Raw genomic sequence first — 25,574 nt, forward strand, 5'->3', positions numbered from 1 at the left:
GCATTAAAACTACTTGGACAACTACAATTTATCCAAAAAGTTACTTACGTAAATGTAACAGAGTAACTGTAGCTAGTTATTACCTGCCTCTGGTTAAGATTAAATAGATAATAAGAACAAAATGGGACCAGGGTAGGGCTGTCACTGTCGAATATTTTTGGAAACAGTTATTGTATCAATTATTCCATCAATTAACAGATAAAATATTATTTTGCATTAAATTGTATTGCAAAATAATGTTTAATGTTGCATTACATTTTATTGCAAAATAATGTTTTCCCCAATTACTGTTTATTAATGATTATTGTTGTTTATTTGGCATTGTTTAATGTTTAAAGAAAACCGAATAAACAACAATTAAGCAATATCACATGAGAAGGAGTGACGGTGAGCTACTTCTTGGTTACTGATTAATGTAAAGGGCTAACTGTTTTGATATACACTTCTGAAGCTGCTTCAGGTTCAACTACACAAGTTACAGGTTATTCATACTACGGCTGCAAACAACGATTATTTTTGTTACAGAATAAACACTTTTTTTTACATAAATTGATTTAGATTCAGTTACTGGTTTGGTCTGTGACATGTCAGAAAATAGTGGAAAATGTTGACCATTGTTTTCCAAAGTAAAAAAACAAACGTTTGCAAATGTCTTATTTTAACTAAACACCAAAGATAATCAGTCTGCTTTCATGAAGACCGGCAGAAATCAGAGAATATTTACTGGTGAGAGGCAGAAACCATAGGATTTGGACAATTTCAAGTTAAACAATGTCTCAAAACAATTAATCGATTATCACAATGGTTGTTGTTTAATTTGATGATCAATTAGTTGTCGATTAATCAATTAATAGTGACAACTCTAGACCAGGGTATCTGAAATCTCCTATATACTTGTAATTATATACAGTGGTGAAAAAAAGTATTTAGTCAGCCACCAATTGTGCAAGTTCTCCCACTTAACAAAGGCTACCACACTAATACACTATGCCGCCAGATACTCAAATCCTGCAGTGCCAGACGTGTACCCCTGCTTAAGCCAGTACATGTCCAGGCCCGTCTGAAGTTTGCTAGAGAGCATTTGGATGATCCAGAAGAGGATTGGGAGAATGGCATGTGGTCAGATGAAACCAAAATAAAACATTTTGGTAAAAACTCAACTTGTTGTGTTTGAAGGAGAAAGAATGTTGAGTTGTATGCAAAGAACACCATACCTACTGTGAAGCATGGGGTCTCAAATTGGACATCAGGCAACATTTGTTGATCAGATCTGTGTTGTAGGGCTCATTAAAGGCTTTTACCTAAATTTATGTTAATTATTTGTGACATTGTGTGAATCATGTGTCACATACTATGCCATACAATAACGCAAAGACATTATTTGTTGTGATATGATGGTAAAGACTGAAGACATTTGAGTGTACAGTTAAACTCAATCTCTTCCAGGCCGTTATAATTAACTAAACATGCAATTTAAGCAACAATGTTGGCGAGTCGTATGGTGGAGTCTTATTGCTTTAAATGTGAGCCTGCTAAACTACTACTTCTGGTCTATAGTCTTCTTATTCCCTTAACACCACATGTTTGGACTGGTTGTACTTTTTGAATGAACAAAACCCAAGTTAATCCTTTGTTTCTTGCTGAAACCGGGTCTCGTGAGAGACACAGATGTCACTCGTCACATGTTCATGACGGAGGTTTCCCAAAGTCCAAGTTGAGAATTGCCTTCCAGCGTTGGACTGAAAAGGCCAGCGTGTAAAATTTACTGGCAATCTTGAGGTTGAAGATTGTAACCCACTTTTCAAACTGTTGTTTTGTGCGACCTTTTGGGGAAAAATAGGGTTTAATTTTTTTTAGTTGAACTCGAATTGTTCGACCTCAGGGGTGACTTTACAGGTTTCATTTTCATCCTGATCCCTGAGAAACCCAGAGTGGTCAGTGATTTTATTTTTGTAAGTCATATCGATGATGATTACAATATTTCGCAAAACTTCCTTTGAGGAGTAGTGGCCAGTTACTTTTTTTTGGTTCTGTCATTTGTCATCGTTTACAGTGCCGTGAAAATGTATGTGCCCCCTTCTTGATTTCTGATTTCCAGATCATTAAACCAATTTTAATATCACAAATACAACCGAAGTCAAAATAGAAAGCAGTTTCTAAATGCGAAAAAGTAAGGTTTTTAGCCATTGCTCACTGAACACAAGAATAGTTTTTTTTTTTTAGAAATTTGATGATGACTAGACTGAATTGTAGTGAATTTGATGTTTTAAATCCACAGCTTAGCTTTATGGGACTTTAATTGCTGTCTACTAATTTTTGCAACATTAAATGAATTAGAAAAATGTAATTTTTTTGGTGCGTGCACTAGAAATTCAAGGTTTTCTAACAACTTTGTTGTGGTGTACTTATGTTGAGCAATGTATGTCAAATATTTAGTTACCGTATCTGATTTGTGGAGTCTAGCATAGTCTTTCACATACATCTGCCAGAGGACTTAACGCATGTGTCAGTCCAGGACTTCCTGTTTACTGTTTACTTCCAAGCAGCTGTGTTTTCAACGTCACAGCTCCGGATCCACCCTCGGCTCGTTCGTCAGTGAAGTAAGCAAACTGCCAGAGCTGGTCATCGACACCCCCAAAATCACTCTAACCATTTTGTTCAGAGAAAACATTCATTCAGTGATTCAACCTTTACGTGAGGTGATTAGATTTATGTTCAAGAGCAGTGGTTGTCAAACCTTTTACACCAAGTACCACTTCAAAAAATACTTATTGTTAAAAAAGGACTTAATGATTCAATGAAAATGTATTGCCCATAAATAAAAATTGCAACTTAATACAATTATTAATAACCAACACTTGTAAAAGATTAAATGGAATTGTATTGTACTGAAAAGTTAACTGATTCTATTCGATCAAAGTGATTCTTCACGTAGCACTAGATATGTGTATCACACTTTGAAAATCACTGTTCTGGCAGGTGCACAGTTCCAAGGCTGGAGTCTGTGAGAAAATGTTCAAGTTGGCTGGTAACTTTTGTGAAAGTCAAACAACAAACAAATTTCAATTTCAAAATGTGCCTATCTGGTTTATATTAGTAATGTCAGGAACAGTAATTTGTTTACGAAGGGATTCTCAGTAGGTCACTGCAATGTTTTTGTTTTTCATCGAGTTTAAATAAAAACGGAAAGGGTAGTTGCTCACAGTAAACATGATGAAGTCTTAATCATTTGTCCTATAGTCATTGAAGCTTACCACATCAACCCCTGAACAAGATGTCCTCATTTAGAGCAATGTTGTTGTTTTTGCTTCAGTTGCAAAGAAAAAAAAACAAAAAACATCGTTTTGAAATATTTTACTCGGTCAACCATTGGGTGTCGACTCACACAATTTACCTTTACTTTCAATGATCTCTCATTGACCTCAGAGCGCACCCAAATAAATTAGAATGTGTCACGTTGATGAAGTTATTGGAGTCCTTGTTTCAGCTTGTCTTCATCTGCTAGCGAGGGCTGACAAAGTATTTCTTGGCCGAGCGTGAGCTGGAGGGACCGGTGGGTGGGCTGCTTTGACCTTTTTTCCTCAGATCAGATGTTAAGCCATTTGATTCCACTGAGACCTCGTTTTGACCCCTCTTTGTTAACTCTTTACCCCTTTTCAACACTTTCAGAAGTGTTATAATTGTATACCGCAGATGAATACTGTATCTTACGGTCCGAATGTAAAAGATTTGGCATGGAATTGCTGGCCTTGCGGCTTGCGCTGTTTCCTTCGGAGAGGATCTCTCTCGTCGAGTTGGGTCCAGGACAGCTGCAGTGATGTGCAATGTAACAATAGTCCCATGCGCCACACACACACACGCCAGATTAATCTTGTCTAAGCAAGAAAATAACTTCTTTCGCCATGTGTAGCCCTCATAGAGAGCCTTGTACTGTCCCTTCCTATTTCTGCATTTGATTTTCAGTCAGTCAGTACTTATTGTAATTAATCTTTCTTTTAGTCAGGACCCATACAAGAAATGAAACACAACTTCCCGAATGCTGCTAAAAACTTCCTCCTAAGTGTAAAAGTAGTCCTTCAAGTTCCTATAATTTTCTGTTAGGAAATAAGGAGAAAAATTGAAGATCAACGTAAGCAATTCTAAGAAAGCTCTAAAACCTTATATTCAAAGTTTCGTTGGTGCCCTTAAAATTATTTAGAATCTCTGACTCATGAGCTTGTGTTTAGAAGTCCTGCCGTCACACCAACAGGTGGCAGAAGTTGCCAACGAGACCCAGTGAGACGTGACGGACATGGCAAAGATGAGAGGGTCACTCTCAAGTGGCACTTGGTCGAACAGCTTTCCTCTTCAGCTGGAGGTCTCAGCAGGGAGGAGGAGGATGGGATGAAGGTGGACTGAGCACATGGGAAAGGGGGAGAAAAGCGAAAGGAGGATATATCGGGCCTTTTTTCTGGATGTGGCAATTGCAAGTTGTTCATTTTGCATAATGTTCAACTCTTTGTTTTAGCTTTGCATTGTGATTGAACTACTGGCTTTACAATTTTTGTGCAGTGAAATGTTCAAAAACGATTGTCGTGAAATATGTTTCAAGGATTGCCGTCCCTTCCAAAATCAATCCCCCTCATATGGGCCATATGAAAAAATGTAAAATGTATTTTCTTTATTGAAATTTATGAAGGAAAAACAATTTGCCGATGATCTTGGTTCCTATCCCTCTATTTGAGATGAATGACATCCCAGTATATAGAATTAATTTTTAGAGCGGAATAGAATTCAAATCGTGACAACGTTGTTTGATTGAAAGTTACATTTTTAAACCCTTTGCGTAGGTTGGATAGTGCAGATGGAAGTATTCCAACATCAACAACCAATCGTCTACGTGGGGAGAAAACGTATTGGTTGATGCCATTTGATGCTCCCCAACACACCCTTTTTTAATTTATTTATTTATTTATTTATTTTTTTTAAACCTTTTACCTCAGGGTCCCCAGAAAGAATAACACATTTTTAAACTACTGTCATTTCATTGAAATTGTAGTATTTCTTGGAAAAAATACCACTTCCACATGTTACTCGTTTCTCCATTTTTTTAGTATATCCTTAGTATATCTAGCCAACAGTGACATCAGTAATGACGATGACTCCATCCAAAAGCTGACCATCTAATGGCGTCACGTCCTTCCACAGGAGCTGACAACATCAAGAAATATTGGTGCCGCTACTACCAGGGGTCGCAGGGTGTCGTCTTCGTATTGGACAGCGCTTCATCAGACGAGGACCTTGAGGCGGCGCGTAATGAGCTGCACTCGGCCCTGCAGCACCCTCAGCTTTGTACGCTGCCTTTCCTCATCCTCGCCAATCACCAGGACAAGCCCGCTGCAAGGACGCCAAACCAGGTAACTCGGGCCCTTTCAGCACAGCTCTTCCACTTTCGTCCGCGTATGTTAAACACATTTGACTCAAAATGGAACATGAAAGGAAATCATTGTTATTATCAACTGTATTCTGCTAAGTCCTAATAAAGCCTCAGACACACAAGCTCATATTTAACTGACTTTACACAAGCACAACCACTCAATGAAGTGTACAGGATGCAGACTATCGATTTATACCCTTGGGATATCACCAGCATTATGTTGGGTGCATGTATCCTACGAGTCCAGGCTGCATCGTTTGACGGCCAGTAATAGATTTATGCAGGAACGTGCTGATCACTGCTCTACTCTGATCACAACACTGATTGGATATTGAGGTGGTGGCATTGCGCTGATATTGGGGGCTTTACACTTAAAGTCAACTACACACATTGGATAACATGGATGTTCCATCTGCTGGGGAAACCCAATTATTTTAGAGTGTGCTGGCCATTGTACCATACCAATACACATATTCACATATATGGAGAAACCCCACGCAGGCACGGGGAGAACATGCAAACTTCACACAGGTGGGGTCGGGGATTGAACCCCGGACCTCAGAACTGTGAGGCATACGCTCTAACCAGTCGCCCACCGTGCCGCTTGTTTGTTTATGTATGTATATATTTTTATTTGTATGTACATCTATTTATTTGTTTATTTATTTTTGCGCTCACTTTTCATCCTTGCCAGTAAATTGTCCATGAAACAGTTTTTGGGCTCCCCCAATTCTATTTTTTTATGTGCCTGCATGATTTTAACCTCCCTTGAAGCACATAAACCTTTTTTGCTATTTTCCAGATTATTGTTTGTGTTATTACTTTTGTACTCAAACATATACTGAACAGTATAATTGTAATGTAGCTACGTTTTATTTTTGTGTGCATCCTTCAAAGTTTATTGAGCACTTTGCTCTTCTAACTCTTCCTGTATAGTCACTGAGTAGGAAGTAATCATACTCATAGCCAGCTCAGAACCCCATATCAAACATTTGTCTGTCTTGCTTGGTAATTTGTTGTTCCGACAAAAGATACAAAGGCATAAATGTCATGAATAGTCATGTAGTTGTAGGTTGTGTTATCACCTCCCTGCAGAACACAATTAATCACTCTTTGTGGAGGCAGGGATAAAAAAAACAAGGATAGTCTGTTCCACCTTTCTTTTTTTCCTCACTCTCTGTTCTCGCGTGTCCTCTTTGCTTGCTTCACCACTCCAACTCTTTCACAGAAGGAGTGTCTTGGTTTAAGATGTTATGGCTTGGGTTCCCAGTACGACTGTCACTTGTGTTTAAAAAAACCTGGAGCCTCACTTTCCCTACAAATGCGTACACGCACACATAGATCATCTGCCGACGACTATTTTAATGTCTCGGAAGGATTCACTAAGATGGATGCCTGCAGCGAGGGCCATCTGTATTTCCTTGCTCGGACCACCGATGTTGCTCTGGGAAATGATAGTGATAAAAGTCCTATCCCAGATTGTGTTACTATGACCCAAAGTGGAACCTATTGACTGGCCCGCAATCAGTTTAACTTGGGTTAAGTCATTAGTATGGATTGATTGCATTTGTGCGCAAGTCACAACAGTCACGGAAACTCACTAATCTCGTTGATGGTTAAAATTGTGAGTGCTTGCGATGGACGCGACAACACTGCTCTCTTTGTTGGCGCCTATAACGTAGCCAGTTAATCCAGCCTATGAGCTGCGCACACTGTCTCACTGAGCGTGATGTCCTTTACCATATTTGACCCTCCGTTGTATCAATTTCTGGAAGTATTGACTTTTCGCAACTGTTTGCAAATACCAATGCCACGTGTGACTGGCTGATGTGGACAGATGAATGGGAATGGATGTTGCCCAAAGGCCTCATTTGCACTTCGTTGGGAAAGGCCATGTCAGTTCAACATGAATGACTTACATAAAGTAGGTCTGCTTCTATTACTGATGTGATGTGTGCCTCGCTCAACTATTTAAAATCCATCATTGAGACATTAAAGCTCTGATTACCGTGTTGCTATTTTGCATTTATCTATGCTATTTATGACCAGAAAGCCCTTTCTCAGGTTCCACCCTCACTTACACTACTTTTCATATCACCAAATTAGGCTCACATGTATACATATGATGTGTGTCCGAAAAGGACCGCTGTCACAAATCCAAACTACAAGTGCAAAGCCTGATTGCAAAGAAGTAGGGATGGTGTGTAAAATGTAAATAAAAACAAAATGCAATGATTTGCAAACCCTTTTCAACCTATATTCAATTAAATACACTACAAAGACAAGCTATTTAATATTCAAACTGATGAATGTTTTTTTTTTTTTTTTTTTTTTTGCAAATATTCTCTCATTTTGGATTTAATGCCTGCAACACATTTCAAAAAAGCTGGGACGGGCAACAAGACTGGGTAGGTTGAGGAATGCTAAAAAAACAAGTTTGGAACAGGTGAACAGGTTAATTGTAAACAGGTGAGTCTCCTGATTGGAGCATCCCTGCAAGCCTCAGTTTTTCACAAGCAAGGATGGGGCGAGGTTCACAACTTTGTGAACAACTGCGGGAGCAAATATCCCAACAGTTTAAGAACGTCAACATCAACGTCCAATTGCAAGGAATTTAGGGATTTCATCATCTATGGTCTATAATATTATCAAAAGATTCAGAGAATCTCACATTCGCTGTATGTAAGTGGCAAGGCCGAAAACCAACATTGAATGCCCGTGATCTTCGATCCGTCACGCGGCACTGCGTTAAAAACCGGCATCATTGTGTAAAGCATATTGCCACATGGGCTCAGGAACACTTTAGAAAACCATTGGCAGTAAGTGAAAATTCTACCATGTGAAGCGAAAGCCATATATCAATAACATGCGGAAACGCCACCAGCTCCTATGGGCCCAAGCTCATCTGAGATTGACTGACGCAAAGTGGAAAAGTGTGTGATGGGTCCGCATTTCTAATTGTTTTTGGAAATCATGGACGTCGTATCCTCTGGGCCACAAAGGAAAAGGACCGTCCGGATTGCTATCAGCACAAAGTACAAAAGCCAGCATCTATGATGGGTTGGGGGTGTGTTAAGGCTTCTTTTATACTTGTGCAGGCGGTGACCGCGCTGACGTCACTGCGGTTATCCCTCACGCACGTTGCCTTTATAGTCGAGCGCAACCCATTCGCGCAGTTTTGAAAGTGTACTGCAGTTCTCCTCCAAGTCGGGAGTGTCGCTACGACTGGTATTGGCTAGGACGCCACTGGGCGGAGTTTCCTCTGCATTTTTTTGCCATTTCCGGTAGCCGTTTTTACTTTCCTTTCCGTAACAAGGAACAAACCAACAAAAATGGCGACCGTGGAACAGTGTCTGCTAGAACAAATGGACATAGAGGACTAGATACGTTTAATTATGCTGCAAAATCGATCAAGAAGGCGGCGGCGTAGGTGGTATGTGGAACCGAGCGGAACGCTGAGTACGTCATCACAGCATGTGACTAAAACGGACCAATCATCCGGCCGCACCCCCGACCACAATCACACCTCTGACTTCTGCGTTAACCATTCATGAACAGGATGTGAGACGCATCTTCAAACAACAAAAGATTAACAAAGCGGCAGGCCCAGACCATGTGTCCCCATCCTGCCTCAAAGTCTGCGCGGACCAGCTCGCTCCAGTCTTCACACAGATATTCAATAGATCTCTGGAACTGTGCGAAGTGCCATCCTGTTTCAAACGCTCCACCATCATTCCAGTCCCCAAGAAACCTGCAATCTCTGGTCTAAATGGCTACAGGCCTGTCGCTTTGACATTTGTGGTCATGAAGTCCTTTGAACGTCTCGTGCTGGACCACCTCAAGAGTGTCACAGGTCCCCTGCTGGACCCCCTACAGTTTGCCTACCAAGCGAACAGGTCTGCGGATGATGCAGTCAACATGGGACTGCACTTCATCCGAGAACACCTCGACAGTGCAGGGACCTGCGCGAGGATCCTGTTCGTGGACTTCAGCTCAGCGTTCAACACCATCATCCCTGAACTCCTTTCATCCAAGCTTCTCCAGCTCAGCATCTCACCTGCCATCTGCCAGTGGATGTACAGCTTTCTGACGGGCAGGACACAGCAGGTCAGGCTGGGGGAGGCCACCTCATTCACACGCAGCATCAGCACTGGGGCGCCCCAAGGTTGTGTCCTCTCTCTGCTGCTCTTCTCTCTCTACACGAACGACTGCATCTCAGCGCACCCGACTGTCAAACTCCTGAAGTTTGCAGATGACACCACTGTCATCGGCCTCATCAAGGACGGTGACGAGTCTGCATATCGACAGGAAGCGGAGCGCCTGGAGCTGTGGTGCGGCCGACACAACCTGGAGCTGAACACGCTCAAGACTGTAGAGATGATCGTGGACTTCAGGAGGCATCCTTCGCCACAGCTGACCCTCACGTTGTCCAGCTGCCTTGTGTCAACCGTCGAGACCTTCAAGTTCCTGGGAATTACAGTCTCTCAGGACCTGAAGTGGGCGACCAACATCAACTCCGTCCTCAAAAAGGCCCAGCAGAGGATGTACTTCCTGCGGCCTCTGAGAAAGCACGGCCTGCCACCGGAGCTGCTGAGACAGTTCTACACAGCGGTCATCGAATCAGTCCTGTGTTCTTCCATCACAATCTGGTTTGGTGCTGCTACAAAAAAGGACAAACTCTTGACTGCAACGGACAATCAAAACTGCTGAAAGGATTGTCGGTAGCCCCCTACCCACCATTGAGGACTTGCACGCTGCCAGAACTAAGACAAGAGCGTGCAAAATCCTCTCGGACCCTCCGCACCCCGGTCACCAGCTCTTCCAGCTCCTTCCCTCAGGTAGGCGCTACCGATCAATGCAAACTAGACATTCCAACAGCTTCTTCCCTCTTGCGATCAACTTCTTAAACACCTAACCTACAATTCCATTACAACATTACAATTTTTTTACTTGAGTTCGTTGTCACATTTCTGTGGGGCCAATTATACATTACTCGTGCACTCACTGTAGTTGTCTCGCCATGCTGCACTATTTGCATATACTGGCCACTCATGCCAGAGTAGCATCTGCTCCATTTGCACACTGATTGAGGAGTATCTGCAACATTTGCACAACCAACATTGACCCAGACTATCGCACTACTCGTCACTTTAAACCGCATACACTCCTTGAAGTCTTGGCGCCCTTTGCACAATGTTCATTGCATCGGACTATTGCAATATTAGTCATTCGAACTGCTCTAAGTGCTAGAGGACTCTACATCTTTTTGCACAAAAAAAATAATGTACCGGCATTACCAGATAACTAGCAACCCTTTACTGCTCAGTTACTGTTTTTTTGTCAATGTCTTTATGTCTCCAAAGTGTTCTCTGTCAATTGACTGTCTGTTGTCGTACAAGAGCGCCTCCAACTACCGGAGACAAATTCCTTGTGTGTTTTTGGACATACTTGGCAAATAAAGATGATTCTGATTCTGGTCACGAGAGATGATGTCCGCGGCATTCTACGCAACATTTTTTGCCGTGTGTGCGTCAAATCACGCAGAGGGGCCGCGCGGGCCAATGCGTCGTCACTTGATGCAATGCGGGAGTATAAAGAGGCTTTTAGTGTCCGTGGTGCCATTCAAGCATTAACTTTTTCAGGGATATCCCTGTTTGTGCTGTACGGTGGGTGACTGGTTAGCACATCTGCCTCACAGTTCTGAGGACCGGGGTTCAAATCCCGGCCTCGCCTGTGTGGAGTTTGCATGTTCTCCCCGTGCCTGTGTGGGTTTTCTCCGGGTACTCCAGTTTCCTCCCACATCCCAAAAACGTGCATGGTAGGTTGATGGAAGACTCTAAATTGCCCGTAGGTATGAATGTGAGTGTGAATGGCTGTTTATATGTGCCCTGCGATTGGCTGGCAACCGGTTCAGGGTGTACCCCGCCTCCTGCCCAGAGTTAGCTGGGATAAGCTCCAGCACGCGACTAGACTGGCCTGCCAGCAGTCCAGACCTGTCTCCTACTGTGAGGCGCATTATGAAGCGCAAAATACAGTTGTACATCAAGTGAGAATCAGAAAGAATTGCACCTTCGAAACTTCGAAACAATTTGTGAGTGTCCTCAGTGCCCAAACGCTTATTGAGTGTTGTTAAAAGGATAGGTGATGAAATATGCCCCTGTCCCAGCTTTTTTGTAACATCATGCAGGCATCAAATCCAAAATGAGTGACTATTTGCAAAAAAACAAAACAATACAGTTCTTCAGTTTGAACATGAAATATCTTGTCTTTGTAGTGTATTCAATTGAATATCGGTTGAAAAGGATTTGGAAATCATTCTATTGTTTTTATTCAGGTTTTATACAACGTCACTACTTCACTGGAATTGGGGTTTGTAATGCCCCTGGAGTCTAACGCACTCTTCCAGTTTTCTCGGTCACACTTTTGTGCACTCCGGGAAGGATTCTTCTGGGATTCTCCGCATCTCCATTGTCATGGCGGGCTTGATGCTGTCCACATCTTCAAAACGGGTCGCCTTGATGAACCCCTTCAGCTTCGGAAAGATTGAAAAAAATCACAGGTGGTTAGGAAGGTTGCTCTAGCACAGGGATGTTCTTTCTGGCCAGGAATTGTCTTATGCTCAAGGGCTTTGTGAGCAGGCGCATTGTCATGGTGAAGCAGCCATGAGTTGTCCTGCCACAATTCTCGCATCTTCTCGTGTGAGCAAACGCCACAGGATCCCATTGTAAACATGCTGGTTGATCATCTGGCCCACATTGAAGGGGAAAAATTAATACAGTTCTTTAGCTGGGATAGGCTCCAGCACACCCGCGACCCTAATGAGGAGAAGCGGCTCAGAAAATGGATGGATGGATGGTTTAAAAAAAAAAAAAAACTGCGAAAGTGAACTCGCTTGTGGGTGGAAGGTTGTAGCATGATGTATTATTTTATTTAGTCATTGATGCAGTTTGTATTATGTTTAAGATTTCATTCTGATAGTGGGAATGTATTATCACTCTCTCACGACTGTGCCACTTCGTATTCGGTGACTCACAAAAGAAGCGTTGCTGAGATGAAACCATGACCAGTCACTGCCCACCCCATGTGCTTCCTTGCCTCCGTACGGCTTCCCGTCAATGAAGTCATGGGAGTCTTGCCTTCAGATTATGTTGTACCCCCACACGCTTGAAAAAACAAGGAAATAGTAAGCTTGCTTGACCACTGGAGTCTGCCAGAAGAAAGCAGCTGGGCCTCCATATGTTAACCAAACATTTGCTCAACATCTGCAGGGGTCTCCTCCTAGGCTTTATTTTCACTTCTCCCCAGGTTCCCATTCTATCACTTTATGTTCACTTGAAAGGCCTTTCACTTCGCTTGTGGTAAATATACGTAACAAGGTAAATAGGTATAGAATTTAGTGTGTAAACAAAAGAAATTTGTGTGTACTTTTGCTGTTTAAGTGTATTGAATCACCCAATTGAGCGTAAAATACTCTGTGGTGCATTTCAATAATTTCTATCAGGCATGGACCAGTCGCAGATTCTGACGGTATAATAACCTATCCAGGTGCGTCAAAAAAAGACTGGTGCACAAACGGGAGAACTACTACCACTGTTGGATGTTTTAGTAGTTTTGAAACCGTGACATTTTAACACCACCATATACCTTGAAACTGGTAACCACCTCATGCCTATTTTCAATGCCATTAGGTGCCATTAGGAAGCATTCTTTTCCTCTTCCCCAAAATGTCCAAAATGGCAACATCCATCCATCCATCCATCCATTTTCTGAGCCGCTTCTCCTCACTAGGGTCGCGGGCGTGCTGGAGCCTATCCCAGCTATCATCGGGCAGGAGGCGGGGTACACCCTGAACTGGTTGCCAGCCAATCGCAGGGCACATACAAACAAACAACCATTCGCAGTCACAGTCACACCTACGGGCAATTTAGAGTCTCCAATTCATGCGTGTTTTTGGAATGTGGGAAGAAACCGGAGTGCCCGGAGAAAACCCACGCAGGTACGGGGAGAACATGCAAACTCCACACAGGCGGGGCCGGGTATTGAACCCCGGTCCTCAGAACTGTGAGGCTGACGCTCTAAACAGTTGACCACCGTGCTGAAAATGGTAACATTTGCTATTTAATAGAATGACATAATAATTCAGTGTCATGTCTTGAAGCAACTTGGCTTCTACCAGCCGAGGCTCTGTTGATTCAGTCGCAACTAGTTTTCTGTAAAGATTGCATCGTGACGTCATGTCAGCTATGGGCGTTACATCCAAGCAGACATCGGCTGTGAGACCTCCTCATCCATTATTCTGCTCAATACAACACTGGAAACAGGAGTTCGTGACAATCAATTCTCCCTTGCCTTTTAAAATAATAATTAAAATCCTTAAAGTTGATCAAGAACTTGCTAATTTCCTGAGCATTTGAATTTTTTGCCACAATAACCTGATTACAGCAATCATCACAATCCATATGAATAAATTGTGTATTTGCTTCTAAATTATAAATTCCCTGGCTATGGTAAATTATTCAAAAAGTAAGAGGTTCTTCTCAATTGTTTGTCTTGGCATGACTTATTGATTAAGGTCAAGATGCTCCACTAAGGTGCTTAATATTAAATGACAGTTACACTTAGAGTACCCAGGTACATGTCTGAAACATGTCTCACTAGTGGCCTGGTATAAGTGCAGTTGTCTCCTCTGCACAGGGTAGAAGTTCAGCTCGAGAAAACTCCTTGTCCAACTGCATCCATCCTGTACCAAGGTTGTTAGCCTGTGAAGTTGTTTCATTTTAGTATGGCTCATAAAGTATATGGGTGTGCTTTTCTGTGGATGAACCTCTGTTTGTTGTAAAATTGGTTTAAAAATCAAAGTTGGTGCTGATTGCCAAGGCTACACTAGTACTACTACGCTATTATTTCTTTTATGACACCTCTTGGGTAAACTGCTTTTTCAACTTTTACATCAACGAAACTTGAAAATGAAGCAATTGGAAAGTTATGGCAAAGAAACCCACATGCAGCATTGCCCCCCCCCCACCCCCCCCCCCCCAAAAAAAAATAAAACATACTGAAATGTCACGTGCCCTATAGTAGAAACCATATATCCCCAGTATGCTATGCATCTTTTCATCATAATTTCCATTAGCTTTTTTACCTGGAAGCCATGTTCAGGGTCAGTGCACATTGCTTTTCAGATGTTTTGAGCTACTTCATGCAAACTTTTTTCGATGCTGCAGAGGTTTTTTTTTTTTTTTTTTTTTTTTTGTTGTTTTTTTTGTTGCATTCTTTATGGGGTCATGACACATGTTAGGAGGCTCACATGACGTCCCAGTTTCGATCAAAGCAATTTCACAAAATCAAGGTATGTGTATCATAAAGCGTAAAGGTACCATAATCTATAACACCCTTTTACCAAGGGCTACAACCCTGGAAAAGGGCTATAACCCTGGAAAACCTAGTCTTGGCACAGTCTTTTAAGTGTTTGAACAACTGAATCATTTGTCAGTGTTTGTCAGATACTAGTCACACTCCAAAGTCATAGTCACACAAAAGGTTTTGTAAGCACCATATGTGATATATATATATATATATATATATATATTTATTTTTATTTTATTTTTTTTACTGAACCTCTTATGTGGTTTATGGGGATGCTGGTTACTGTCTGCCTCAATGCTCTTGGTAAACATATTTTGAGGTCTCATAAAATGTTCTCATCAGATCTCAACCTCGAGGCATTTCGTCATGAAATTAACTGAGAGTAATTTGAGAACTAAAGCGACTAAAATCAGAGTGGTAAATGTATTTTCTTGAAAAAGAAAGCAATAGCATATTGTAGAATACGTAATAAAAAGGATATTTTACATGAATTTGTTTGGTCTTTTACAAAGCAGATATTCGTCATCTGATGATTCAAGCCTTGCACTGAAATGGCGGGACTTTGCGGCCTATTTGTGTAAATGATGCAGTACACTGTATGGCATTTAGATACATTCTGACATAAATGTGAGCGCTCACAGTCATTATAAGGTCTGTATAAAGTTACAGCCAGTGATTGAAGCCTGTAAATAAAACCATGTTGAGTCGGTTATTAACCTTCTGAATGTGATTTCGACTCGATTTGATTTTGTCGCCTAAAGAGTGAAACTATATTTCGGTACAGAGATTTATTGGAACAAGGATCCGTCTGCAACAAGTTTCCATTTGAATTCCACTAACCTCCAAAGACGCCAGCTGCATTGCAGGTTTTTGTGAATATTTGACATGGAAAAAAAAAACTGAAATAAACCCATATTCAGTTGGTCTAAATTCTCCCCCAGCCGGCGATGACACTGTATACAAATGACGTCGTCGTTTTGGCATCCTTCTAACAAGAACTGCTGTGTTGACAGAAAGGTGGCTCATTTCCTCAAAATACAAACACACTGGCATTGGCTAGTGTTGTTTTCTGCGTTTACAGCGTCACATGAGTGACTTTGGGTGTTTCTGACATGGCCAGAGCGAGGAGTGAGGGAAGGTGCTATTGGCTAATACAGCTCTGCAGGCCTGTTAAGGCCTCACTGGGGCTCTCTGTGCTGGTGCAAGTGTTTGTCAGGAGCTGAGTGGGTCTGGAGGAGTTGGAAGGAAACGTGGGACAAAATTCCTTGTTGACATCAATCTCCTGCCATTTGGGGGCCCAAGGAAGCTGGGTAGGAGTGGAGGGAGGTCACCCTGTTGATATAACACCTCAACAAAGCAGGTCTGTTTGGATGGTTGGGCCTAATGGACTGCGTCCACGAGAAGCCCTTGTTTTAGAAAATGCTGTCTGTGTTTGTGGCGAAAAGTGGAGGTATTGGGGGTTGTTAGCACTTTGACTAACCAAGGATATGAGAAACTGGAACTGGTGATACTCTGTAATCCCTAAATCAAATCAGAGTCCGAGCTGACTTTTGTGGGAAATAGACGGAATAACACAAATAATGAAGATAAAATGATGAAGGGGGGTTGTGTTGTATATCCAAACTTAATACCCATGACGGCAACTCCACTCCAAAATCAAGAACTTGAAGAATCATACTTTGATGACAAAATCCCCAGATGACAGAACAGATCGCCCCCCCCCCCCCCCCGACAGACTCGTTCACTCTTTCAAACCCAAGGTAATCTGGTCTTGAATCAGCCCTTTAAACTTTGATCCAGTGTGAGGAAAACAATGCCTGGTATGAATTGAGGAACATCTGTTTTCACTGGACAAATTCATGATCTGCTTCAGCATTGTGACAGAGTTACAGCACATAGACGAGCTACAACTCAAACGGTTATCGCCTTACATGACCAGAAAGGTGAATTACCACAAATGACATCACCCCTTTTTTAAAAAAAAAAATGTTTGTTGTGTTAACGTCCACACAGCATGGAAAACAGTGCCAAGAAGCAGAATGGAGACAGTGACTGATTTTCAACCCTCTACTAACAAGCCTGCAAACATATAATTAATCATCAATTTGCCATGTTTGGACAGAAACGGACACACAGTGGCACAGTGACGCAAACGTTTCTTTCGTCTTGCGTATGTGCTTTCAGCTCAACCAAGGAGTCATTTTCCCTGAAAAGGAAGTTTTTCACTCGCCTCGTCTTGACCGCTGTTGACACAATCGCATGAAGGATCTCGCTCAGGATCTGTACAATCAAATAAACATTTCAGCAGTGGTTTAACGTAAAGGCCTCTTGGCTTTGCGCTTGCTGCAAACATGACTCACCAGGTGTTTTCATATTTAATTACAGATCATAATGTCTTGGTGGTTTGTGCTTTGATTAGCTGTAATGGGTTTTGATGGTTCGTAGAGCCAGGTGACTACCTTGAATGAAAAGCTTTTCGATTTATGCAGCACGGCATGTAAAATGGGTTTTTATGGGAGTTTGTGGTATGTGGTATACTGGCCCTAACTTCATTTCTTTTCCCCCAAAATTGTCAAAAGTCCATAGTGCGCATTATACATACGTATAGGGGCAAATGGAAAAAACTTTCACATTTTATACAATGCCAATGCCAATGAAGTTGGGACGTTGTGTTAAACATAAAGAAAAACAGAATACAATGATCAAATCATGTTCAACCTATATTTAATTGAATCATCTACAAAGACAAGATATTTAATGTTCAAACTGATAAACTTGATTGTTTTTAGCAAATAATAATTAACTTAGAATTTTAAGGCTGTAACACTTTCCCAAAAAGAGAAAGTTGAGGAATGCTCATCAAACACCTGTTTGGAACAACCCACAGGTGAACAGGCTAATTGGGAACAGGTGGGTGCCATGAATGGGTGTAAAAGGAACTTCCCTGAATTGCTCAGTCATTCACAAGCAAAGATGGGGCGAGGTTCACCTCTTTGTGAACAAGTGCGTGAGAAAATAGTCGAACAGTTTAAGGACAATGTTCCTCAACGTACAATTGCAAGGAATTTAGAGATTTCATCATCTACGGTCCATAATATCATCAAAAGGTTCAGAGAATCTGGAGAAATCACTGCATGTAAGTGGCAAGGCCGAAAACCAACATTGAATGTCCGTGACCTTCGATCCCTCGGGCGGCACTGCATCAAAAATCGACATCAATGTGTAGAGGATAACACCACATGGGCTCAGGAACACTTCAGAAAACCAATGTCAGTAAATACAGTTCGGCACTACATCTGTAAGTGCAACTTGAAACTCTACTATGCAAAGCAAAAGCCATTTATCAACAACATCCAGAAACGGTGCCGGCTTCTCTGGACCCGAGCTCATCTAGGATGGACCGATGCAAAGTGGAAAAGGGTTCTTTGGTCCGAGGAGTCCACATTTCAAATTGTTTTTGGAAATTGTGGATGTCGTGTAACTTACACATCTGTGAAGGCATCATTAATGCTAAAAGGCACATACAGGTTTTGGAGAAACATATGCTGCCATCCAAGCAACGTCTTTTTCGCTCCTGCTTATTTCAGCAAGACAATGCGAAACCACATTCTGCACATGTTACAACAGCGTGGCTTCGTAGTAAAAGAGGTACTAGACTGGCCTGTCTCCTATTGAAAATGTGTGGCGCATTATGAAGCGTAAAATACGACAACGAAGACCCTGGACTGTTGAACAGCTGAAGCTGTACATCAAGCAAGAATGGGAAAAAATTCCACCTACAAAGCTTCAACAATTAGTGTCCTCAGTTCCCAAACATTTATTGAATGTTGTTAAATGAAAATGTGATGTAACACAGTGGTAAACATGACCCTGTCCAGCTTTTTTGGAACGTGTTGCAGCCAGAAAATTCTAAGTTAATGATTATTTGCTAAAAACAATAGTTTATCAGTTTGAACATTAAATATATTTTCTTTGTAGTGTATTCAATTAAATATAGGTTGAACATGAGTTGCAAATCATTGTATTCTGTTTTTATTTATGTTTAACAGAACGTCCCAACTTCATTGGAATTGGGGTTGTAAATGTATGCCGCCATCTTGTGGTTATGAAAAAGCTGTACACTTTCATTCCAAAATGCCACCGCCACCTAGTGGTTATAAAAAAGGTGTAGCCTACACTTCCATTCCAATATGACAGTGGTACATATGACTGCATATATGTACAGTTGTGCTCATAAGTTTACATACCCTGGCAGAATTTGTGAAATTTTTATTATTTTTTAAATTATGAATGATGACTGAACAACAACCATCATTCATTTCTTTTTGCTTACGTTTTGTTTAAGGATAATGCTTTTCTGAAATGCTTGACCGTTTAATTTGAATCACATTCAAATAAAATTAAGTGTTTCGCCCCTGTCCTTCATGTTTTCTTTAAAGAATTGTCCCCATCTCTCAAAATAAGAACAAGTAAATTAAAAAAAGGATTAGGTGTTCAAACCAAGTGCTTAACTTCAGAATAATTATTTAAAAAAAAAAAAAAAAAAAAAACATATAATACTTCACGTTTTGATCATATGGGTAGAAGCAAAATTATACGTTGTAAAAATGCATTATTATACATCGGTAGAAGCGCTGTCAGCCTCCAACTTCAACATGCCTGGTCAGATGTTAAAGTATGTTTTGATTAAACGCTATAAACCGGGCCCACACACACGTTTTGTATACTAATGCAGGGACAATCTACATTCAACCAGAACCTTTACTTAAAGATTCTGCATGCCTTCATGTCACAACCACCTCGAGATGTTCCCCTCTTATGCTGTACCCCCCACTCTACGCACACATTTTGGATAAATTTACTCATTTAAAGCCACCATGTACCAATAGTTTATTTACTTTTCATAACTTTGGTAGTTGAACCCCTTATTATTAGCAACGGACAATCAAAACTGCTGAAAGGATTGTCGATACCCCCCTACCCACCCTTGAGGACTTCCACGCTGCCAGAACTAAGACAAGAGCGTGCAAAATCCTCTCGGACCCTCCGCATCCCGGTCACCAGCTCTTCCAGCTCCTTCCCTCAGGTAGGCGCTACCGATCAATGCAAACTTGAACTAGCAGACATTCCAACAGCTTTTTCCCTCTTGCGATCAACTTCTTAAACACCTAACCTACAATTCCATTACAACATGCTGGCAATTTTTTTTTACTTGAGTTCGTTGTCACATTTCTGTGGGGCCAATTATACATTACTCGTGCACTCACTGTAGTTGTCGCGTCACGCTGCACTATTTGCATATCTGTTGTTGACCAATACTGGCCACTCATGCCAGAGTAGCATCTGCTCCATTTGCACACTGATTGAGGAGTATCTGCAACATTTGCACAACCAACATTGTCCCAGATTATCGCACTACTCGTCACTTTAAACCGCATACACTCCTTGAAGTCTTGGCGCCCTTTGCACAATGGTCATTGCACTTGACTATTGCAATATTAGTCATTCGAACTGCTCTAAGTGCTGGAGGACTCTGCATCTTTTTGCACAATTGTCAAAAAATACAAAAAATGCTTTACTGCTCAGTGACATTTATTTTTTTTTTGTCAATGTCTTTATGTCTCAAAAGTGTTCTCTGTCAATTGACTGTCTGTTGTCGTACTAGAGCGGCTCAAATTCCGGAGACAAATTCCTTGTGTGTTTTTTGGACATACTTGGCAAATAAAGATGATTCTGATTCTGATTATTAGAATATTTTGTAAAAACAGCAAGAGAATGTTGCAGCTCATAAAAAAAAAAAACCTGCCCCACAGTTGTAGAACTTTAAAAGTGGACCGTTCACATCAGCAACACTTCATAATGCAGATTTTTCAGCAATACATTGCGTGACATTTCAGGAGCATGTGCCAGTATTAATTTGTCTCCTCCTAAATCCACGTATTTATTTGTTCATTGAAGCAATATTTACAGTGGCCTTGAAGTGCAAAACACAACAATAAATAACTAAACACAGTGGCAAGTTAAAAAAACACAACAGCAAATAACTAAACAAAACGGCAAGTTAAAAAACAACAGCAAATTACTAAACACAACGGCAAATAACTAAACACAATGGTAAGTAAAAAAACACAACAGCAAATACAAAACACAACGGCAAATAACTAAACACAATGCCAAATGAAAAAAACACAACAGCAAATGAAAAAACACAACAGCAAGTGAAAAAACACAACGAATCAAAAAATACAACATTAAGCTACCGGAAGAGGTAGGTACTGGTCGGGGATAAGACTCATTATTTGTTAATTAATTCTATTCATTTATGTGAAGATTTATGTTAATGATTTCTCACAAAAATTAGGAAAAAGATAAATATCAAAATGTCAAACTTTATTTCTATAATTCTGCCAGTGTTTACCTTTTCAAATGATCACATGTACAATATTTCTAGAAAATCGCAATGTCTCATCACTGGAGAGCAATTTTTAGAACAGGCCCCGCAGGTTACTCATGTGGTCCTTGGGGGCTACCTGGTGCCCACGGGCACAACGTTGGTAACCCGTGCCGAATAGATTTAGAGTCATGCAATTCAGATTTGCATCTTGGTATGAGGTTAACCCTTTTCCTTCTTCTGTACAACTATGTCAACGTCTGAAAAAATATCTTAACAAAAGGGTCAGAACTAATTCCTTTGACCATGGACATGATTACACAAACTATTTAAATAAATACAGTAGCTGACTTTTGAAATGTTGTAAATTTATAAATCTTAAAAATATGTTGGTTGCCTACAATCTCACATTGGTTGCCAGACTATTAGACCATAAACTCCAGAATTTTATTCATGAAATGTCTGTAAAGTCCAGGGGAATTTAGAAAGTGCTAATGGACTTGAAATAACATATTAAAATATTTAAATGCTTTGCACTTTCACCAGTTATGTTTTGTATCTCACTTAAAGTGATGGAGACATCCTGGTCGGTGATTGGTGCAGTGACAGCCATAGGTGATACCGCCGCTGCAGATTAGGAGGGTGACTGGGTCATGGTTTAGGGAAGTAATTGTTAGCCATCTTTTTTGTCTCTATTTCAGTAAGCCTGATAATAAAGTGGGTGGAGTGGGGCCAGGGGGGCTGGGCCCGCTCCCTGTTTGATCATTGATCTCCATGACCCCATTTAAAGGCTCTTAATCTCTCAGTTGACCTCCTCCAGGATATTTTTGAGGTGGGTGACAGGGGTGGATGTTTACTGGGAACCATCAAGAGTGAGGATACTGTGGTGAAAGTGATTTGGAGGGGGGTGGGAGGAGGGTATATTTCTACTTGAGTGGAGAATGGTGTAATGAGCCTGGGAGGTCTGTGGATGCATGCTTATAGGTGGGACATGTCTGAAGTGAGTCAGTTTGTATTAGTCTACTTGTAAAATACAAATTTCAATTTTTGTATCTGTTAAATATTCTTAAAGACAAAATTATTGTTGTTGTTGAGCAAAAAAAGATTGCCTTAACCCACTGTCAAAACGCAAATCCTTCTTAAGATTTTTGTCCATCATACAAATGTTTAGCTTTATCCCCAAAGAAGATTTAAGGCTAACTTTCCTTTAGGTTTTATTCCTCGAGACTGCAAGGCACTGCTCTCTATCACAATAAGAGGGATAACACACAGTGTCTGTCTTCAGGGGTCAAACTGAATGTTGTGACATGACAGCCAGGCTCCATCCTTTCACATACGTTGACAATGCACTTTGTCTGCCACATATTGCAAAGAATTGGCATTTTTCAACCCCGAACCAAGCCAGAAACTCACTTAGACTACTTGAATGTTTACATCTGAAGTTATTGCAAGGGTGTAAATCTGTTGTCAGGTCTGCTTATCACCTCACCTGCGTTCAGTTTTATCATAGACATGATGCTATTACATTTCTTTCCTCTTTAAAGCAATCAAACATATATTCAGCCCTCTCTGGATCAGTCAAACTGTATTCTGACAATTGACCATATCTTTAGCTGAGGCGATCCATTTCATTTGATGACACAGAAAAGCGCACAATGTAGTATTGAATCCAGTTTTATGCGTCACTTTATACTGTGAATCACAGCATTGCAGTGGCATTTCTTTCGTGCACTCTCCTCTTGATGATGCTGAGAGATTCAGGTGCTGCCTTTCTGATGAGGTTTTCATATACATTGTAAAAGTGGAGCTATTTTATTCAGAGAGGAGTAAACAGGAAGAGAGGAGAAATAAGCAGGGATGAGAGTGTTTACATTTGAATGTCTTTGGAGTTCAGGCAAGATAATTAATTTGTGTTGTTTTACACCAATAAACATTTCTGCTGTAGGTTGGTTATGTAGGTAATCCAGGAGCAGAGGTAAATCACGTATGTGCAAATCATAAGTATCAAAAATTAAAGTTCAAGTTCTAAGTTAATGTGGGGAAGAAAGTCAAGTAGACTGCCCTCCAAATTTCAAGCAAGCTGAGTCAAGTAATTGCTTGGGTTAAGCAAGTCCCAAATCAAGTTACACAGTCTTGCTCAGGCACAGCATACATTTGTACATTAGCCACTTTGCGCTCAGTATCTATGTTAGTGTTAGCTGTACTAACACATTCACGTTTTTTTAATGGTCCCAAGCCAGTCAACGTATTGTCATTTAGTTTTGTCTTCTCAATTAAACGCATAACCGACATGAAACTTAGTTCATGTTTGACCAGCTTTTTGGTTAGCTAAACTATGAAGTTAATATAGCTTACCTGTCTTTGTGGGTTTTACAGTGACAGATGAAGTTAGAAGTCATAGTTATTGTGTCTCTTTGAGTTGTGAACCTCGTATGTTAGCATTCTCTTTTTCCCAATTTTATCAAAAACATTATCCTTATATCCAAATGTAATAATCTTCAGAGCTCCTCCGTGATACTTGCTTCATGAGGTGGCCTCTGCGCATCACAGCATACTGGAGGGTTCCCAGGTTCGTGCGCACTACACAAAAAAATAACTTCTTTCAAAACAAAAGAAATGGCACACTATCTTGTAAATGCATATTATCAAATGTAAACAGACAAGACTTGTCAAGTCATGTAATGAAAGTCCAACTGAAGTCGAGTATCATGAATACCCCCACCTCTGCTTAGGAGTGCTACAAAACACCAGACACCCAAATTTGACAAATTAAGTCTGAATCAAGTCAAGTCATGTGACTTGAGTCCACCACGACTGCTTAGGAGTTCTACCAAACACCAACCGCATTCATAGACAATGTTTTCCAGCTTCTTTGCTTCCCTTTTCTGGAAAAGACTTACAAAGTACAGTATGTTGCACAAGGTCTCCTGTACGGAAGTTATAATGACTAGAGTTGATGCTCGGAGGAAAGTCACGGTGCTGGGTGAATTGTGATAATGACAGATGGAACACTTCCTGGCTTCTTGTTTTTAGGGGACATAGTGATCTTTAATGGTGTTTCCTAAGATTGTCAGTCCAGCCTCCCTAAGAGATTACACTGCTAAGGCAAAGGGAATCATACTCTCCAAATAAGAGTGGTACTGTAGCAGAACACGTTGCTCCAGACCTTGCCTTCCACTTATCTCACTACTAATCGTCTGGGTTCCCCCCCCCCAAAGCACAACAATACTATCCAGGCCAGGACTTATGCTTGTGTTTTGTGTTAAATACAGTGGCTCGCCTTGGTATTGGTGTTTGAACACAGAAAGGTAAGGGTTTTGCGTAGGTAATTAGGATTGATGGAAATCTCTTGAGGAATCTTGACTTGCAGTTTAGCATTGAGATCGAAACAGACTTACAGCACCATTTAGCGCTGTCAGCCTCCAACTTCAACATGCCTGGTCAGATGTTAAAGTATGTTTTGATTAAACGCTATAAACCGGGCACACACACACATTTTGTATACTAATGCAGTGACAATCCACATTCAACCAGAACCTTTATTTAGAGATTCTGCATGCCTTCATGTCATAACCACCTCGGGATGTTCACCTCTTATGGTGTACCCCCCACTCCATGCACACATTTTGGATAAATTCACTCATTTAAAGCCACCATGTACCAATATTTTCTTTACTTTTAATAACTTTGATAGTTGAACCCCTTATTAGAATATTGTGTAAAAACAGCAAGAGAATGTTGCAGCTCATAAACAAAAACCTGCCCCACAATTGTAGAACTTTAAAAGTGGACCGTTCACATCAGCAACACTTCATAATGCATATTTTTCAGCAATACATTGCGTGACATTTCAGGAGTATTAATTTGTCTCCTCCTAAATCCACATTTTTTTATTTATTTTTTTTCTCATTGAAGCAATATTTACGGTGGCCTTGAAGTGCAAAACATAACAATAAATAACTAAACACAGTGGCAAGTTAAAAAACAACAGCAAATAACTAAACACAACGGCAAGTTAAAGAAACAACAGCAAATAACTAAACCCAATGCCAAATGAAAAAACACAACGACATTAAGCTACCGGAAGAGGTAGGTACTGGTTGGGGATAAGACTCATCGCTGATTGGACGAGAGGAACGACTTGATTGGACACTTTGGCCAGGAAGTTATTCTGCGTCTGACATGGTTTTTTTAAATGTTTGTTACCGGTGATTCAAACGTAGCTTCTGCTATCAAATAATATTTTGACTCGGGACATATGTAACACATCTGATTTTGTGGCTACCGCGATGATTCCTGCGTTGTCAACCACACCGAATCCACGTTTTCACCGTGTCATGTATTGGGAGACGAGTGGCCGGGCTGCTAACTCAGTGGTCAGCAACCTCTTTTAAGGATTGG

The 25,574-nt window shown here is 40.9% G+C and overlaps 1 protein-coding gene across 3 annotated transcripts in view; it reads left to right on the top strand.

Moving 5' to 3' along the window:
- Window positions 1–25,574, top strand: part of LOC133475104 (ADP-ribosylation factor-like protein 15) — a 159,350-nt gene that overhangs the window by 99,544 nt on the left and 34,232 nt on the right. For all 3 annotated transcript variants that reach the window (XM_061767502.1, XM_061767504.1, XM_061767503.1), the window contains one exon: window positions 5,188–5,396. In XM_061767502.1, coding sequence (XP_061623486.1) covers window positions 5,188–5,396 — 209 coding nt within the window. The remainder of the gene's footprint in view (window positions 1–5,187; window positions 5,397–25,574) is intronic.

Source organism: Phyllopteryx taeniolatus, chromosome 3, assembly GCF_024500385.1.
Source record: "Phyllopteryx taeniolatus isolate TA_2022b chromosome 3, UOR_Ptae_1.2, whole genome shotgun sequence".
In the NCBI taxonomy this organism is placed as follows: domain Eukaryota; kingdom Metazoa; phylum Chordata; class Actinopteri; order Syngnathiformes; family Syngnathidae; genus Phyllopteryx; species Phyllopteryx taeniolatus.